At 38.7% G+C, this 19,265-nt stretch overlaps 1 protein-coding gene across 1 annotated transcript in view; it reads right to left on the minus strand.

Moving 5' to 3' along the window:
• LOC116698422 (polycystic kidney disease protein 1-like 2) overlaps positions 1-19,265 on the minus strand; it is a 28,539-nt gene that overhangs the window by 5,548 nt on the left and 3,726 nt on the right. The window contains exons 4-23 of the mRNA XM_032530355.1: positions 18,159-18,279; positions 16,309-16,440; positions 14,911-15,021; positions 14,446-14,560; positions 14,037-14,227; positions 13,721-13,951; positions 13,525-13,626; positions 11,107-11,285; positions 10,546-10,692; positions 9,641-9,840; positions 9,123-9,349; positions 8,051-8,228; positions 7,074-7,320; positions 4,714-4,954; positions 4,419-4,515; positions 4,203-4,334; positions 2,905-3,090; positions 833-1,163; positions 456-589; positions 58-185 (exon numbers count right to left, since the gene is read on the minus strand). Of these exons, the coding sequence (XP_032386246.1) occupies positions 58-185; positions 456-589; positions 833-1,163; positions 2,905-3,090; positions 4,203-4,334; positions 4,419-4,515; positions 4,714-4,954; positions 7,074-7,320; positions 8,051-8,228; positions 9,123-9,349; positions 9,641-9,840; positions 10,546-10,692; positions 11,107-11,285; positions 13,525-13,626; positions 13,721-13,951; positions 14,037-14,227; positions 14,446-14,560; positions 14,911-15,021; positions 16,309-16,440; positions 18,159-18,279 (3,430 nt within the window). The remainder of the gene's footprint in view (positions 1-57; positions 186-455; positions 590-832; positions 1,164-2,904; positions 3,091-4,202; positions 4,335-4,418; positions 4,516-4,713; positions 4,955-7,073; positions 7,321-8,050; positions 8,229-9,122; positions 9,350-9,640; positions 9,841-10,545; positions 10,693-11,106; positions 11,286-13,524; positions 13,627-13,720; positions 13,952-14,036; positions 14,228-14,445; positions 14,561-14,910; positions 15,022-16,308; positions 16,441-18,158; positions 18,280-19,265) is intronic.

The raw sequence follows: 19,265 nt of genomic DNA on the forward strand, positions 1-19,265 counted from the left end.
CAACCAAGCAATGAATGGGGCTGTGAGCAGGTATGTGGCATCTGCATTAGTGTGTACCTGCAGGAACATGTAGTAGAAGATGAAAAGCAGGTACACAATCTCAGCCGCCATAACGAAGATGTAAAGACCATCAGGTGATTGGTAAAGACGAACACTCTGCAGCTCACTGGTGAACTGAAACGCTCCTATGAAAACAACGGGAACAGTTTTGTTTAAACACATGCCGGCTAGCATGATCTCATTCATGTTCTGTATACAGATGTGAAGGTAGGAGAAGTGAATAAAATCTGAACTGAAATTGAAATTGCAGTCCAACTTTAAGAAGCATCACAATCAAACAGTATTGCATAATATACACAGATTGTTGCATCACTAATGGTTTACAAACCTTTTTAGCATACAGTACATGCATCACATCTGCATCTGTGCTTTTCAAAGGAAACACTCAACCTTACCTACAGCTGTGGTCTCGAGGAAGAGTGTGACGATGCAGAAGAGGTTCACATTAGCATTATAAACGGTGAACTCAACAAAGATTGCCCTTGTGTAAATATCCAGCCATGTGTTCTTGAACAGATACTCAAGAGTGCTGTAAATGAAGTATACAAGAATATTTTATTGTGCTGAAGGTCTCCTGCTTTTTACATCAGCTTTGTTAAAAAATATATTAGACATTAACAAATCTTGCATTTTCAATGCTAATATAGTGATTGATAAATCTGAGGGTCACTGAATCTATTTAGCCCACTTATGACAGTTTAAACTCAAAGCCCAGTTAAGAAAGAAAAAAATATCTTTGCCTATTCAAGCATTTCATTTTCCTGATACGTACCTGCTTGCATTTTGTGAATCCGGACCGAGCTCTGTCACAAAGCCACCGCCCCTGTAGAGCACCAGTTGGCTCCAGACAGCATACGCTCTGAGTTGAGCCTGTGTCTGGTACGTCCACGGGCTGGAGGTACTCGTAGAGATATTATCTTTGGCAGATTGGCTCCAGCCAGGGCCATAGGAGCCCATGTCCTCCGCCTCCCATGAGTATGGAGCGTGACAGTCTGGCACAAACTGGACCATGGGGCCTGCAGTCTGACAGGAGTTTTTCTGTACTCTCACTTGACGAAGACGGGCATTACCCACTAGCTTAGAGTTTCCATCTGTGATAAATCCTGAAACACAGCATTTTACAGTTTATCTATGAAAGCAGGGGTTTAGGTGTTGGGTCTCTGTGTGTCACGAATTTAACCTCTTTGCCCACTTAGCTGGGTCAAAGCCGAAGTTCATTTCATGGGTTTCACCCAGATAATTCTTCTGAACTAGCGTCTGTTTGCATTTTTGTATAACATTTTTACTCCTACTCCAACTCCTAACTTGTCACTTGTGATTGTACTTTAATATTGTGAATTGCCATTCAGAACGTACTAAAAATCTTGTGCTGTACTGGGTTTACTTTACCTAGCACCAATAGGTTGCCCAATGTTCTGAGCGTGTTTTATTGTTTTCATATCACTGTTGGGTTATTTAGCCAAGCTCAAGTTTTTCCTTAAAACTGTCACAAATGTATTGTACAACCTGATGTGCATATTAAGCTGGGCATTTTTTATTAATTCTGTATGCTAATTTGGAACACTTGTTTTTAGCGTTTTAACTCCTTAAATTGCCTTTTTTTATATAGAACCTTGCTCACACCCAGTACCGATCAGTCAACTGATGAAGATGAGGGTGCCCAGACTGAACTTAAGCTTAGAACCCCAGCACATTTTGTCCATTGCCAATCAAGTTGTTGCATGCTATACAATGTTGACCAAAAGAGAGAAAGGCTGTGTTATTGAACAAACATGATGTAAAAAAAAGAAAAATATGGAAAATGCTGCAAAATGCAGGCTGACAATATTGTCTGTGTTTTGGCCACAACATGGAAATGACTGTTCCAGTAATATTACTATTTAAATTAGAACTATTATAATTATTATTATTATTATCAACTATTACAACAACTTCACTAGAGTTTATAACAGATCTTTTGTCTGCTGAGGTACATGCAAGTTAGAATATATATATTTTTACTCTGAAATATCACAGTAGCATTACTGTGTATGGATAAATCCATGGTGCTGTCCATGGTGCTGAAGCGACAGGCTCATTTGTAATTGCGATCTTTCCTCTAATTCATTAATGGGACAATTTCCATTTATAAATCGACCTTCCTCAAAAGTTGCATGCCAAATGACAAGATAGACAGATCTGGCAAACATTTGGCCCACCTTTAAAATCAGATGCGAGCCACCAATTTGGGGCTGAAATCATACATTGTCTGTGCAGTTTTAGCTTTAAACATGGCTGTCCACATTGTTAACAATCTGTAACAAATTGTGACATTTAAGTTTGAAAGAGCCGGAATAGATTGCTACTGTTCAAACAACATACAGTTCCATGACCCAACAGCAATCCAAAGACACTGAGTCATAACAACTCATTAACTTGGGTGTTTTTCTACCCATCTGGTGCTAGGAAATGTTTACCCAAGTATGAATGAATTATGTGTGGGGGCAAATACAGTCATGCAGTATATTTAAAGAAATACAGTTTCCCCAGCTGTGGAGTTGATAGTTGTCTTACTCCACAGCATGAAAGCGAAAAAGTCTGCTTTTCTGGAGAGCAACCAAGCTTTTTAATAGCTTTCACAGCAACAAACTTTTGGCACAAGATGACTTTGGTCTTCCAAAAGAAGCAACACAACAAAAACAGAAAAGCTGCTTTGACACAGGGCATTGTAAAATGTTAATTAACTGCTTGTGTATTAGAGGAATTAAAAAAAAAAAAACACTGCAGAAACTTTTCTTGTAGCTTGGACACAAAATGATTACTATGATCACTTCTGTTACCTGTGCATGAGGGATGCATTATTACCTGGATAAACTCCAAAAAGGTTACTCAGTAGCGATGTGTTGGCCCAAGTGAACACATCCTCAAGACCCATACTGTTTGAGATGCCTCCACTGAAGCTGTTCCGGATGTGCTGTGTCAGGAAAAAGGCATTGGGATCTCTTTGGCCGTATGCAACAAGCAGCAACATCCACATAAATCCCATGTAGGCTGCAACAAATGGGTAGAGTTTTCCAAATTTACCATCCAATAACAGAGCTGGGGATCTGAGTCAATTAAAATTCAGTTAAAGCAGATGCTGCAGCTTCAGGAAAGTGGGAGCTGGGAAACATTGTATGTCTACGGTCAGAGAACAACGCATAATTAAAAATAATTTCATGAAAATAAACCTATGCCTATTTTTCAGCTTGTAAGCATCAACGACCGCAACATAAATCTTTTTTACAGCATACATTTTGACACAGAAAAGCACAGGTGTTACTAATAACACTGACAATGGCTCAGTTCTAGTTCTATTTAACGGTCCTAGTTAGACATGACAGTGTGACAGTGAGCCAGCGTGAACGATACCAGGAACATGAAACTAAAGCAGCTCAATGGTATTCAGCCATCACTAATGCTATTATTCCCGTGTGCGCTTTTCCTAGTGTGAAATCAATTAATGGTAAAGAGGTTTTTTTTACTGGACGTGTTTATGATTAATTAATTATGATACTATGAATTATGTATATTTTATTAATCCCACAAGGCGAAATTACAATTTACACTCTGTTGTTATTACATACATTACACACAGACTTGAACTACACACACATGCTCAGTACATGGAAAGGCGCCCCAAGCAGTTGGGGGTTCGGTGCCTTGTTCAGAACTGATATCTCTCCAGCTACCAGTCCACCACCATACTTTCGTCCATATGTGGATTTTTACCAGCAACCTTCCGGTTCCCAACCCAACACCCTACGGACTGAGCTACTGCCACCCCTAAAAAGTAAGTCCTTGTTGGGGAATCAAACCCCGGTCTTACGCGTGACAGGCGAAGATACTGTGTATGTTTTTTTTTTTTTCAGAATCTTCCTGTGCCTCCGCCACGGATGGGCTCCAGACTCATAGATAGTTAGTTATAATGGACGCGTTAAAGTCTACGTTTGCTTTATATCAACTGCAGCCTGTAAATGGCATATATTTTAATTGCATGAAATTTGCATAAAATGAATTTCAGTGTAAACTGACAATAAAGTTGTATGTTTTTAGTTGTATCTTATTAATAAAAATTATACATATACTTTGGCTTACAGCCATAGAATAGTGTTTCTTCTTACTCAAAATCTCCTTGAGGAGGGCAAAGGCTTTCTGTTCCATAATCATGTTCTTTCTCATCTTCTCAACGTCTGCAGGAGGAGGCGGCTCATAGAGACTTCTCTCCCGTCTGACTAGTTTTTGGTCCTTACAAGCTCCTGTGGACAAAGAGTTTATTGTCTGTTTGCTGTAACAAGTCAAAATTTGGGATTAAAAAAGTGTATTTTGTTGGTGTTCACCTAAATCTCTGTCATTTCCTTCAAACGCCACATTATGAAATTCTTCCTCATCAATTTTCTTTGTTACAAGTGCAAAGAAGACTGCAAGACATATCACCTGTGGTAAAAGGCATGAACATAAGTAAATACATATGTTTTTTAAATTGTTTTTTTTAGCATCTCCCAATAAACAAATATATCTCTATAGGTTTAAACTATTTAAACTAAATTAAGCTTTCTAAAACAAAGAATACATTGTATTGGAAATACTGAGCTACTAGTGAGGTATGAAGCGGGAAAGGCAGTTATTTATTACCTTTAATGGCTGAATGACGAGGATACTCTGAAAAAAGGAGACAATCATGGACACCAACCAGCTCACAGAGCGTTCCTTCCCAAATTTTAACCCATAAAGCATTGTGAAAAATCCTGCTACAAAACTACTCGAGATCACGAGCAGCCAGCCGACAAAAACAAACCACCAGGGTAGTCCTCCATGACAGCACCCCCGTTTATTCAGACTGCCATCATCCACAGTGCTGTCTGCAGGGCTCAACCTACAAATGAAAGCAGTGAACAAAATGCATTTACTTAAGTACAGTTCATCTATGAAGCGTTATTACTGTGTATCAGTTACTCAACTGATGCACACATCTTAAGAAGATACCACATGAGATGATGGTTTTAGAAGTTATAGTCCATTATCCACGTTGTGTATTCCTTAATGAATAGTTCACAATTATAACAGATGAGAAAATCAACACCACTCTCATGTTTGTTTGGATATGTCGCTACAACTATCTTAGCTTAGCATAGCGTAACGTCTGGAAGCAGGGAGAAACAGCTAGCCTAGATCTGTGCAATGGTTACAAAATTTGCCTTCTGCCTTGTTTTGTTTAATCGCTACAAAAACAGATAAAGCACATATTAAAAAAAAAAAAAGTTGTGGTTTTATGGAGGGTTTCACCCTTTGCCTGCACAGAGCCCAAAGGATACTAAAAGACAACACCCATCCAACAGCAGCCTGTTCACTCTGCTGCCATCTGGCAAGCAAATTAGAAGTATGTGCTGTTGGAGCACCCGCTTCTTTAACACTAGAAGTGCCGGGATTCCATAACTACTAGAACTGCCGTGAGCGGTCATTTTGACCGCCAGATTCCAAACTCTATAATCTCTCATGATAAATACCTAATTGCAATATTAATGCAGGTATTGTGTTAGGATACCTTTAGAAAAACGAAATAACACAACAATTTACAATTTAACGAGTTTAATTATACACTTGAGTTGCCCAGGTGTTTGAATTATTCATATCAGCATAGTAAAACTTAATTGTTTCATTCACATCAGAAAACTATGTTATGTAAATTCATTCAACATAACTTATAACATGCAAATAACACCTAAAAGTATCTTATTTGAACATTTATAACCTAACCTAACCTGTCACTGCCTCCGTGTTGGTGTCTGCTGTGGTGCGCAGCGCTGCTCGGACCGTGCCCCGCTGCTCGGACCGTGCCCCGCTGCTCGGACCGTGCCCCGCTGCCCTTTTCTCCTCTCTAAACCTGGTCTCAACTCCTCTGCCAGTTGCTGCCTGAACTTCCTCCGGACAATTTCACTGCTGGTGCACTCCTAGGAGAGGATGTGTGCAATTCCAACCAGTTTGAGGATGTATAAAGTTGCATAAACACGAAGGCAGCCAGCGGCCAACTAGCTCCGTGTACCGCTCCTTCCACAGAGCGAGCGCCTGGCGAGTCCATCCCCGCCGTATTCACGGTGGTAGCTAGCGTTACCGACTCTGGCTTTATCTTCGGCCCATTGATAATGCCCACACTAGTTACTCAAGACCGCTTATGACGTTTCTTTGGCAGAGACGCTGATAGTAACTAAGCAACCAATATGCATCTTCAACCGCGCGAAAGATTAAAAACAATACCGCGAAAATCCAAGCGGTCAAAATGACTGTGTATGGCCGAAATAGGTAAAAGTGATTTTATTTTATTTGCCTAGTGTGTAATGTATATAAAAACTATTTTAAATTAAAATATAGAGCCTTTTAGGAAAAGTCAAGAACCAGCAGGATTGTATTTTTTTATCCAGCAAAGTTATTACATATAGAAATTTCAAAACGGTCAAAATGACCGTCATGGCTGTTCTAGAGTTAATCAAGCTGGGAGACTCAGCTTTTCTTTTTCTTGTCTAATAAAGGGACTATACCTTGCATTTTATGTGTGCAACCCAGTGTTGTAGAATCACAAAAAAACTTACCTTTTTTATCTTAAATGGCTGCTATACAATTTCCAAAATGGCTGTCAACCTGCAATGGAATTCCATTTGACTTTGATTTTCAAAAATTGCCCTCTAACCTGAAAAATGTGTGGCAGTGAAGTTCTATTCATGACAAGGGCCAGGACCATAACACGTAAGCACACTGCTTATCAGCAGCTACTTTTCTTATGTTGGAAGTCAAGAGAGTTCTAACTAAAAACTATTTCCAAAGTGGTATCCATTAGCAACTGCATTATCATGTGTGATAAATTACTATGAAAAAATAAGAAAGACAAATAAAAGACTAACAAACAAATGATATCCTGGAAAGGAGAAATACAGTATAACTATACAGTTTATAGATAAGGGGCTAACCACTGCGGGATTTTTAAGGAGTGACTTGTTTACTTCTTCTGAGTGAGTTCATTCGGGTTAATACAGCTGAAAGTGAAGAGCTGATCTTGGAGATGTCCCTTCATGTCCTGGACTTGCTGCAGAGCCTGGCTGTAGCTATGTGGAGCGGGGAAGCTGGATGGTCCCAGCAGGATCAGCTTTTTGTCAATGTGACACAGCTGCCGGTAGAGATACTTGGCTTTGTTGCTTTGCTTTTGAATCCCTTCCGCTGTTGACCCAGGATGCATATCAGCACTGCCTTCTGCAAATGCACATAATTTCTGACTTAGTAAGCTGTGTCGACCTTGTTGTGGGTTGCAGTTATTACGAATTTAGGCACACATGCATTAAAAAGTGAAGTAACCGTTTTGCATGGCACCATTCCTGCTAATTTTAATGATGGACCAGTTGTGCAGTTTGCATTGTAGCAACTGTATGTTAGCTGCATGATGATGTATACTTTATTATTAATTCATTTATGATGAATACGTTATAGTCCCGCAGGGAGAAATTTTGATCTGTTGTTGGCTAGCAACAGATGCAATTTCTTGCTAGCTAGCAACAGATGCACCGACGCTGTGTATGGGACTGTGCCTGTATGTTTGTGTTTTATTCAATTTCATAGCATTTGAAAAAAATCTTCAAATGATTTTAAAACAGTATCCAGACTAAACTTTGACATAAACCAGTCTGTGATTCACTCAACATCCTCTGATCTTAACTATTGTCAAAAACATCTTTTCTGTGTGTTATTGTATTATTATTTAGGTATGAATGTCATTTGAATTAGGTTCATTGACCATGAATTAAAAAGTGTTATGTGTTAACCATAATGTGGGGATAGGTGCCAAAATTGTTTTTTGAATTTTGACCCAGAAGGACAAGTTCATGGTCAACAGGAAGATAACACAAGGGTTAAATTCACGTCAGCCTATAGAACAATGAAAACAGAATTGTATAAAATATGACAGTATCCCCCATCCCACACACACCTGGTAGCTGAGGCTGAACAAGGTTGCCAGAGGTCAGAGTTTTGGGCTGGGTGGTGTCGCTGGCTTTGTGATTTTGTGTGATGAAGTCCTCCACCACAGAAAGGACAGTGTTGATATCAACTGGTTGTCCAGGCCGGTTGCTTTTCATGGACAGTGAATGGGTAATTCTTGTGATATCCTGAGAAAAAATGTTCAAATACAAAGGGTTTTTTTCCGGATAAACTAACATGCAATACATGTGCAATTGTAATATACATCTCTCTAATTAATTGAGCAATCTCTGTAGGTATTTGTTTTTTGTAAAATATCTCATGAACCATTCATTTAATTCACTTCACACTTGGTTTCCGGGGTACCCAATGAATTTAGGATTGGGAATACGGAGCTGGTTGAACTGCATTGGATATTGGATATTAACCCTCCTGTTGTCCTTTGAAAAATGTCTATATCTGAAATATGGGATTCTTTTTAACCAAATTACCACAAAAAATGGATTGGATTCCATTCAATGCTCTTTGCAAAAACAATTGATCACTTTCATTCCTTGCTAAACTCTGCTCATTGCTCTGATCTTAACTATTAGTCAAAATATCTGCTTTTTTAACTAGAATATTAGGTATATAAATGAGGGTTTTTGACCATGAATTCCAAAACGTACTGTAAAACTAGTGGTAGTAAGGTGGTGTTAGTGAAAACTAAATTAAAAGTCTGAAAAAGGGACAAAAATGTCAATTTTTTTCCATTTATTGATAATAAACTGTGAAATAAACTAAACTGATTTTTGCTGATTGCCTCTCCTAACTGGCCGGAGTGGGTGGTGCATGGCGCATGTGGCATGAGTCCATTTGGCAAACGGAAAAAAAAACAAGCACAGATTTAACGGGCAGTACACTAATTATAATCCTACAGATATGAGAATATTTACGTATTCCTCACTTTTGAACATATTCATGGCGGGTGTCATAAAAGGTTTATTACATCATATGGATGCAGTTAATTAAGCAGCGCTTCAATATTAAGGGCCGACACATTAAATTGTTACTTACCACATGAAAGAACATGAAGCACCTACCTTGGTGACAGTGTCTAAAGTGACATTGACATTCATGTCGGTGGTAGCTGTCTGTGAGATAAAGGTCTGTTTAGGCGCATCTCGTTTTTCAGTTTTGCGCTTGCAGCAAGATATCTCCCGAGGACGAGTGTTTCTGAAGATGCTAACAATAAGGATATTGATGGGAAACATGATGAGGGAACTCTGAACTCCAATCTTGAACTGTTGCCAGGTAAACTCAAAGCGACCTGAAAAACAGAGAGGGATAAAAGACATTGTACTAGATTAGTGCAATTTTTTTCAATTTTTAAATGTTTTTTTCATCGACAAATTCATAAATATGTATTTTGTCAAAAAATGCATTTTTTGGGCTTCTTATGTAATTAGTAATCAATTATGATTGGTTTTCGAAACATAAGAGTACAGCAAACAACCAGCAACTCTACAGGTTATAAAGAAGACTTCAGAGATCTGAAAACACATGTTTTTTTGTTTGGGTTTTTTACAGTATTTTAAACTGTGATGAAAATGTGTGGTACCCAGGTCCATGGTCTGGTCAGAGGGATCTTTTGGGATGCCATAAAACATGATGCTGGTCAGCATGGTACAGAGCAGCAGGGTGAAACAGCAGGAAACTCTCTGTACACAAGTGAAGGTGCTGCTTGGTGGGCGGCTGATCACAGAGTACCAGAGGTGTCCGTCACTGAAATCCTTTGTAGTCTTCATAAAGAACAAGTTGCTGGAAAATAAAAAGCAACAGGGGGTTACACTGTGAAATAAAAAAAATAAAAACACTATACAAACACTTTAAACCTCCACAAACTACCAACTAGTGATGGATTAATATCCCATTTAAATCAAAGTCCCTGTCATTACATCGCTGCTTAAACTCGGTATAACTCTTCCATTTTATTTCAAGTACAGTTCAACTTAAATTTAGTTTCATTCAAATGAATTATTAATCTGTCTGCTGCTGTATGTGATGAAAATCTAGACAGACCAGGGTAAATATGAATAGCCTTTTTTGCTCATTTACAGTTTTTGTATTCACAAATAAATTTTGTCCTTGGCAACAATTGTAATAAAAAAACAAATCCACATAAATGTCATGACTGCCTGTGTCACTGTTGCTTTTTTATGTATTGCAGTAAACAACACTTTACTTGTCTTCATTTGATTCTCATCTTTGCAGTCATGTAAGAATATGTGTGTTGGAGAAGGGGATTGGGAGCTTTATTGAAAGCTACATTCTGCCTGATGGTTTTCATATGTGATTGTCATATTTCAAAAAATGAAATTGCTGTAAACTATTGAAGATAAAATAATTGAATTTCCTTCAATGAATGAAAAATTGCTGTTTTGGTTTTGCATTCAACCTTCAGACTTTCATAGTGTGCTTGTGTGTATAATTTTGCTGGCTGGTACCTCAATGCTTTGACCTTACCTGAAACTTTTCAAATCCATCTCTGTTGAAACAGGAAGAACTTTATCGAGGGAACAATCACCCATGTCTATGGCCAGCCAGGAGTTGCACAGAAAATGCCATTTCTGCTCCGTCTGTAAATCCTGCACCACAACATTGCCTACATACCTGAAAAAAAGAAAAAAATAGTGCAAATGTAAAGAATGTATCACTTTTAAACTACAAAAAAGCCAGCCTTGAGAAAGTACACCTAAATGACACAATTGTTAGCTAAACAGATCATAAAGAGGGCAAACATAGGTTGTTAATCTATAGGATCATTAAAATAATAACTGAATTATATTTCATGACTGTGTTCTCTTTGCAAAAAAAAAGCAAGTAATCTTTTCCAACATTCAGGATAATTGTGAGCCAAGACATATTGCACTCACATTGTGTTCCATGTTCACAGTGTTCTAGTCCTGACAACTACTACAACATTTGAATGAATGTCTATGTGGCTATTATAACATCTTGTAATGAGGTAGAAAATACATATATGTGTTTTTTTTGAGTGGCTCTGACATTTCTGTCTTTGCCTACCAGGCAGGATGGCTCCCTGAGTTGTTGTGCCACAGCCTGATGCCCTGCAGCTCTCCCAGGGAGAAGGGTGTAGTTAGCAGGAACAGATCCACCGCACCTCTCTGAAACACACGTTTCTTTGGATTCGTCAGGTGATGTGGTTCACTGTTTCCCTCTGCACCCAGCAGAGTGATTGTCACCTAAATAATTCAGTAGGTTTAATATTTTAAAACTGAAGAGTCCAAAACTGTAGTACAACCTCTTTACTTACATCTATGCAGGGTAGGGATAGACGGATTACCAGCCCTGGCCGATCATCAGGACTTTTTTTGGCAGTTAAAGTTAATTAATTAAAAAGTGCGCTACACAACTTTGTGTCAGTCCCTCTGATTCGGTTTTACTCACCACTGAGACTGCCTTAATGTCCCGCCCACAACGCTGTCTGACTCTCTTTTACTGGATATTATGTTTAAAGTTTCTCATATATTGAATAATTACTTGAAGCATCAAAACAAAGTTTTGTGTTGTTTTGTGTTTGTAACAGTCATAATTCTTAATTTTGATTTAAAGATTTCAATTTTCACTGTAAATGCATATTGGTTAAAAATATTGGTTTTCGGTAAACATCTCACAGTCCCGCTTGATGGTTATCTTTGACCAGCAAGTACTTTGAAAGGCGCAGCCTATATTAAACTGCACAAACCACCCCCTTCACTCTGAGTTCTTAATACTCCCTTCAGGTCAAAGATTAAGGGTACCTCGGTTCAAAAGCATTAGGAGTAGGAACTCCGTTGTCCCATGTGCAATAACTCGGCTTAATTTGCACATGCAATGTAATAATTTCTTTTTTTGATTTTGTTTTTAGAGATTGCTCCAGTGGTGATTAATTGTATTGTGTGTATTACATACAGGAGATCTTTTTGTACTTCTTTGTATTGTTTCCCTGTCTATCTGTATGTTGCTTGAATGCGATTCTCTTTTATCCTTCACCCCTGACTGCATATCAAATCTGCATATCATTAGTGACTGGAACTGTAATGGAACTATTAATAATCTGTATTAGCCTTGAAAAACCAGTATCATTCGATCCCTGATACAGGGTAATGAAGGGTAGGAGTGGAGCCTCTGGCTGCAACCAGCAAGACCTCCAGTTTGACTGATAAACAACAAAAAGCCTTAACAAATATTGTAAAACAGTCCTTTGGCTATTTAGTGATCAAAGTTCAAGAGACTTTGTGTGAGTTACAGACAAATCAATGTTTAGCTGCCCCGTCATGGGACGATCAGTGTAATTGTTAAAATATCATAATGATACAGCACACTTTGTTACAGAACTTTTGCTCAAAATGTAATCAATGACTTTCAGAAGCAAGATACAAACACCTTGCAAAGTAAGCCCTGATCAGGGTTTGGACTATAGTACTACAGTAATAATATAGATTATTAGGCAATCGATACAAAACCAACGCACATTGCTATATTGTGAGCTTTAATGAAATTAAAAAAAAGAAGCTTGAATGATCTGCTGACAGAAACCCTTCTAAAAAGGTTCAAAAATAAAAGCAGCACCAGCCACCTGTAAAAACAACCTTCTGCATTAAAAGTTAAATATCTTACTTTGCTTTAACTATCTTACAAAAGTCAATCCTCTCGTTTAGCATTATTTTTTTGTTCATGATGGAAATATCTGGCACATTAGCTGTTACATGCTCCACTGTGTTCACCATGTTATGAGGCACTTGACATTACCTAAGGGGTTAAAGTGGGTGGCCTGCCTTTTGTATAACAAAAGCTATGAGCTAGAGTTGGTCTGGTTAAAAGTTGAATTGACAGCAATGAAACAAATTAATGAATAGCCGTCTACAGGGTGCGATTCGTGAACAAAGCAAAGGTGGGGACATTTTTTGATTATGCACAACAAAACACGCAAGAATTAAATCCCCCTTGAAATACCATGGATATAGTGCCACTCAGCCAGCCATACCAAAACACTCAACTCAAATAAAATAGCACAACGTGGTGTTGACATAAAACACAGCATTTTCAAGCCGGGGAGAAAACAAAAAAGTCTATACTTTTACCTAGGAAAAGCTTGTTTTATTTCTGGAGTATTTTAATCCTAACCTTAGTCGTGTTGGTGCTTAAACTTAACAATCATTGCCATGGCCCCTGAAAGGACTGTTGTCTGGCAGTGCCTGTACCCGTCTCACAGTTACTTATCGGCGGCTAAACAACTGCCGCTGGTAACCAGTGGTGGCTAAATACAACCAACAACTGCCATTCGGATTGAATTGTTCTATAAACTGATAACGTTACATCACTTTACACAGTTTAAATTGCTTCTATTTTAGGTTCTGTGCAGATTATTTTGGGGCTCCCAGAGCAGAGCCTTTTCTGACAAATCTAACTATTTTAACTGTGAACTGATAGCATATTTACCTGGGAGGAAGTGGAGGCTCCTCTCCGATGCCCAGTGTTGACACTCAACAGGTAGCGGTACTCGTCCATGGGGTCGTTGTCTTCCAACACAGTCACCTTCACCTGCCAACCAGCCAACACCATTGAATTGTTTGAATATGCCTTTTTGTAAATGAATGTTACTTAATTTATGAATTATACTTGAGATGCACAGTACCTTGGCTGTGTCTTGGATGTCTTTCCGTCGTGCCCACACAAGCACCAAGAGATAGGCCAGAAAGAGTGACCCCACAAAGCAAACAACAACAGGATTCTCAGCGAAAGTCCCAAAAAGCTCAGCGGTGCGTGATGGGTCGACAATGTTGGGAGTGACAAAGAAAGAGCTTCCAAAGGAGGTGAGGTGGTTGCAGAGGCACTGGGTGACTAAATGTGTTGTCTTAACACCAACCTTGGAGGCCAACAACAGCGTTTAAAGCATTACAGTCTGGGCAACATTTTACACATGACACACAGATTTAAATACTTGTACTTACCCTGCATCCATAAGTGCTCCACTCCAATTGTGATTCATCCCAAAATTTGCATGCGGTAGTGATGGAGGTAATTGATAAAGTGGCATTGATGGATTTTCTACCTGGACCTACAATGGGCCTCACTACAAGATAGTGCATTCCAGTCTTTCCCTTTAAATCCTTAGGGTCTAGTAGCCAAGTGTATCTCTCCTCTGTGTAGGACACACACACACACACACACACACACACACACACACACACACACACACACACACACACACACACACAAACACACACACACAAACACACAAACACACACACACAAACACACACACACACATACGGTACTCAAGTAATGAATCCAAAGTATATTTGAAAAGGCGTTAGATTTTAATACATAAGTCTCAACCACTAAGCAGAAATATCATACCTTGTGTTGTTCCCTGGTGAGGCATTTCTGTCATAGCTACATTATTTGTTTCAGTGGGGTAGTCCATATAACCAAGGAGCAGTTTGAAGGGTAGAGGATCATTTGAAGGCACCATCTTTGAAAAGTTATGTCAACATAGTTGGAGAAAAAGTCTCAAAGCCAGAGTTGGTAAATCCAAAAAGCAAAGACAACCACTATATTTTAAACACAGTAGAACAGATTTTGTCTTTTAGCCTCATGATATCAGGATTGAAGAAAAAAATGGAACAATTAACAAAAATATGATTGGTAACAGGAGAGGACATTATGCTGTTTGCAATTGTAGTGGCTGTAATAAGAGTGTCTTGCTAATAATACAGCTAATCTCATAAAACTGTCCATCGTGACAAAGTAGACCAAAGCTTTTTTTTTTTTTAAGTGTGTATTACACGTCTCAGAAGTGGAGATAAAAACATCTTGTGGGACCTTTAACACCAGCGTAGTGTCAGCAGGAATGTCTATGGACGTTGTGCTGAAGTTCCTTAGGTCCAACACAGAGGTGTTTACCTGCTCTCCAACAGGCCTCGGCAACAAAATCTGTGGACCAGACAAAATGCCAGAAAATACATCCAAATGAAATATTCTGCATACAAGTGTAAAACAATTCTCCTTACCATGAGCAGTTTGTAATCTAATAAGACATTTGAACAAAAAGTTAGAACAATAAACAAAGTGTGCCTTCCAGGGTCATCATTTATATTTTATATATTTTTACATGCATTGCACAAATAAGATTATTTATAATTCACAATCATTTAAAAGCGTCGGGCCCCCAATAGCTTAAGATAGTAGTTTATTGTGTATCATTTCAACAGGTGTAACATAATTGCATTTGTTTACTGAATATTCTGATTTTCATGATATTGATTTCATTGTATTAATCATAACATGATAGACAAGGATAAGTACAACTTCATATATATTTTTATGTTATTGTGTTAATAAATGTAATTGGTTCAGTACTTATAAAAAACACATCCACACTGCTAAGATGAACAAACTAGACTTTCTTTCTGTCCGTTGATGCCGCCATCGTTTCTACGTCACCTGGATTGTTGGTCTGATTGGTTGAATGTCTACCCAAGAGTCATTTGAACTATGCCCATTCATTACGCCTCTTGCAAAGAAAATTCAGAGCAGACTCCCCAGACCAACGCTCAATCTCAAATCTATTGAGTTTGGCTTGGTCTGGTGATAGCCAGACTACATACATGCGACTTTAAAGTAATTCTTCACTAAATGTGTTTCACATACAAAACGTTTCACATTAACAAAAGTTAAGGTTCTTAGTTCAATATACTATTTTTATGAAATATGTTTTATTATTCATGAACTCTAAATACATTTTGATGCTTTGAAGTCTGTTTTTGTTAAAAGAAGGATTAATTTTAATCTGTTTATTAATCCCCAATGGGGAAATTACAATTCCCACTCTGTGTCCACACTTTGTTAGTAACCACACACAGTCCTGAACTACACACACACACACACACAGTCAGGCTACGCTCACACTATACATGCACTAATGGAGAGATGTCAGAGTGAGTGGGCTGCTAGCTGAACCAGCACCCTGAGCGGGTGGGGGGGTACGGTGCCTTGCTCAAAATCCCTGGCAGTGCCCAGGAGGTGAAGTGGCATCTCTCCAGCCACCAATCCACACTCCCTACTTTTTGGTCCATATGAGGACTTGAACCAGTGACCCTCCAGTTCCCAACCCAACTCCCTACGGACTGAGCTACTGCCACATTACATTTGTCCCCACATAAAATATGTTTTCAACAGGTGAGCACAGTATATAGAACAATTCTGAGCGGCTGCACTGACCTTAATATCCTCACTCAAGTTCTCAACAGGGATACTGGAGCCATTTTTTGTTGTAAGGGATAAAGCACCTATTTGACCACTGATGTTCCCTCTCTTATTCCAGGAGAATGGATTTTTGTTCATACTCAGCATCTGTAAATGTATTCAAAGAGCAAAATCGGTTTAAACCCAACACATCCGCATACCTAAACAACAGAATAGGTTGACAGTAGCTATGTTTCCATCCCCACGTTTTATCTGAATTAAGTGATATTGAATGAAAAATTCCTTATGGAAACAGTAAAATTCGATGAAATTTCATGAATATAAACTCAAAGGAACTACGTTGGGTCTCATCGGATTTTTATCTTGATCGATATACGGCTTATGTGATGAACGCTGATGGAAACGTTATTTGTTTGTTTGCACACATGGCGTCAACAAAGACAGATGGAAGTAGACGGACGAGGAGGCGAGAGACTTTCTGAATTTAATTTATCAGGAACTCGCAAACGAAATGGCCGACAAATGTTAGGACAAGTTGTGGGACGTCCTCCGGAGTAAATGGAAGGCGTTCAGCAATACAAAAAAAGAGTTGTCTCGCAGTGGTGCCGGAGGGAAAATAAAAGGCAAGTTATGTCTGCATCATCATAGCAATGTGTTGATAGCGTCATGGTTTTCTTATTTTAGCTTGATATGTTGCTATCAGCTGGGACATAAGCACAATTATAACTTGTGCAATAGTGATCATTTGTTGGTAGATGGCGCGATCCATTTTGTCTAGAAAAACTTTGTTCGCAAATGTTTGCAGTGCGAAAATGAATGGAAACACCTTAACATGTCTAAAATCAATTCCATATACAAATTTAATTGCAAAAAAGACATGTTACGTCATTACGCACAGGTTTTTATTTGCTTTAAAGCCGTTGGATGTAAACCTACTTTCACCAGCTTTATTTGGATGGTTGTTTTTTACCAAACTTCATATAATTCGATTGACAAGTGGATGGAAACTTAGCTTGTGTCCCAAAAAGACATTTATGATCTTAATGCAGCTCATAACGACCAATCATTGATTTTATGTTAGGTGGCTGAAATATTTATTGCGAGAGCAAAGAAGACCCCACGGTGGCTGTTTCAAAGATCTGACCCTGAAGTGCGACAGCTGTCAAATGTATAATCATGTGAGCGTTTCATATAACAAACTGGAGCAGTTTTAAAAAAGTAGTTACTGTCATAAAATGGAACTAGTTAAGTTTAGACAACAAAGCTCAAAAATAGTTAAGGTTAGTAAAACATCAGGGATTGGCTTAAAATGAGTCACGTAAAACTACTAAAATAAGGATAACATGATGGAACAGATGTCATTGCGTCACAGACTTCAGTCCGTTAAAATCTGTTAAAAAAGAAATGACCGTTGACTTTGGTTTCACTCGGGACACAAGTACTGGTCTCCTGAGTTCATGTCCTTGTTTTATTTGATCCATCCACCACCCCAACCTGATTGTGTGCGATAATTTCTTCAGCCATGAGAGGTCGCCGCCTATCAACGATTAGGAGTAACTAGGGGTTATTATGAGCTGCTTTCACAATCAACATATACGGCCGTTTTCTGGGTGATAATGGTCTGTTTAAACCCCATTAGCAGGTCAGACACTTGAAAATTGATAATAAATGGGATCTTATCCCAGTACAATTAAACTGCATTCTTCATTACATTTTTATGAAAATGTATTTTCTCCTGAAAACACTTGTTTCAACACTTCCTTGTAATAGAGGCGCATGTTTTGAAACAGTCACAGTTTTAAACACATAAAAACAAAACTACTTGATTATGCACACGCGCACACACACACACACTCCTGACTTACTCGTACATCCACTGGTTCACTTGGAGGTAACATTTTGGAGAGGAGACTTGGGAGAGAAAATGTGGGCCAGGAACTGTTGAGAATACTAATAGACTCTGTGTGCAAACTTCCCGGTGTTATTCTGAGGAAAAGACATAAGAAGACTCAGTTAAGTTAGTTAGTTAGTTAAAGATAAGTTAGTTAGTAGGGATGAGCAAGTACAGCATTATCTGTATCTGTACCCGGATCCGTACTCGGACTGGGCGGGGCCTAACCCAGAAGTGGGCAGATTTTACCCGGAAGTGGGTCGGGTTGTCTTGAAATAGGCGGGGCTTTAGCCGGTATGTTATTTAAGCATGCAATTGATATGGGTTGATCAAAAATTGTTATATTTATTGCTGATTAGAAAACTATTTACATGACAGCATCAGCATTGAGCTTCAGATCAATGGTGTTGTCATGGTAACAAACAAACTATATACAAAACAAGTTTTGCAACAATGAATACAACACATGCGGTTGCAATTATGAAGTAAAATGTAATGAACAAGAGTTTTCATACTCCATATAACTTTCTTTTTTTAACTTTCAATTTGTTTTTGATCAGTGTGATTTTTTTTTGTTTTTGGTTCTTTTTGGTTCTTTTTTTTAATTTCCACACCAGGTATGTGTGAGTGTGTGTGTGTGAAATAAGAGAGACACACAGAGAGAGAGAGAGAGAGAGAAAGAAAGAGAGAGAAAGAGACAGAGGGGGCAGGGGGGACTGTGTTCTACGAATCAAATAGATTAAATTTAATAAAAAAAATAAAAAAAACTCAGACGGTAGAGACGCAACGCGAGTCGCATTCTAAGTACCATGTCTGAAAAAACCCCACGTTTACCAGAAATCTACCGGTTAACTAAGTACTACAAACCGAAGTAAAAAACAAACCTGAACCTGAAGAAACCCTAAACGTTAATGTAAATGACCCACGGACCTGAGTGCCTGAGGGAGAGGGAGAGAGCTGTTCACTTCTCAGTGATCTGTGTGTGAGGGAGCAGAGCGTGTGTGTGTAGGGGAGGGTGCTGTGACGACTAGCCTATTACAGAACGCAGACACAGTCCGCTACCCAATAGGATTTGTATTCA

The sequence above is a fragment of the Etheostoma spectabile genome, chromosome 11 (genome assembly GCF_008692095.1).
Source record: "Etheostoma spectabile isolate EspeVRDwgs_2016 chromosome 11, UIUC_Espe_1.0, whole genome shotgun sequence".
Lineage (NCBI taxonomy): Eukaryota > Metazoa > Chordata > Actinopteri > Perciformes > Percidae > Etheostoma > Etheostoma spectabile.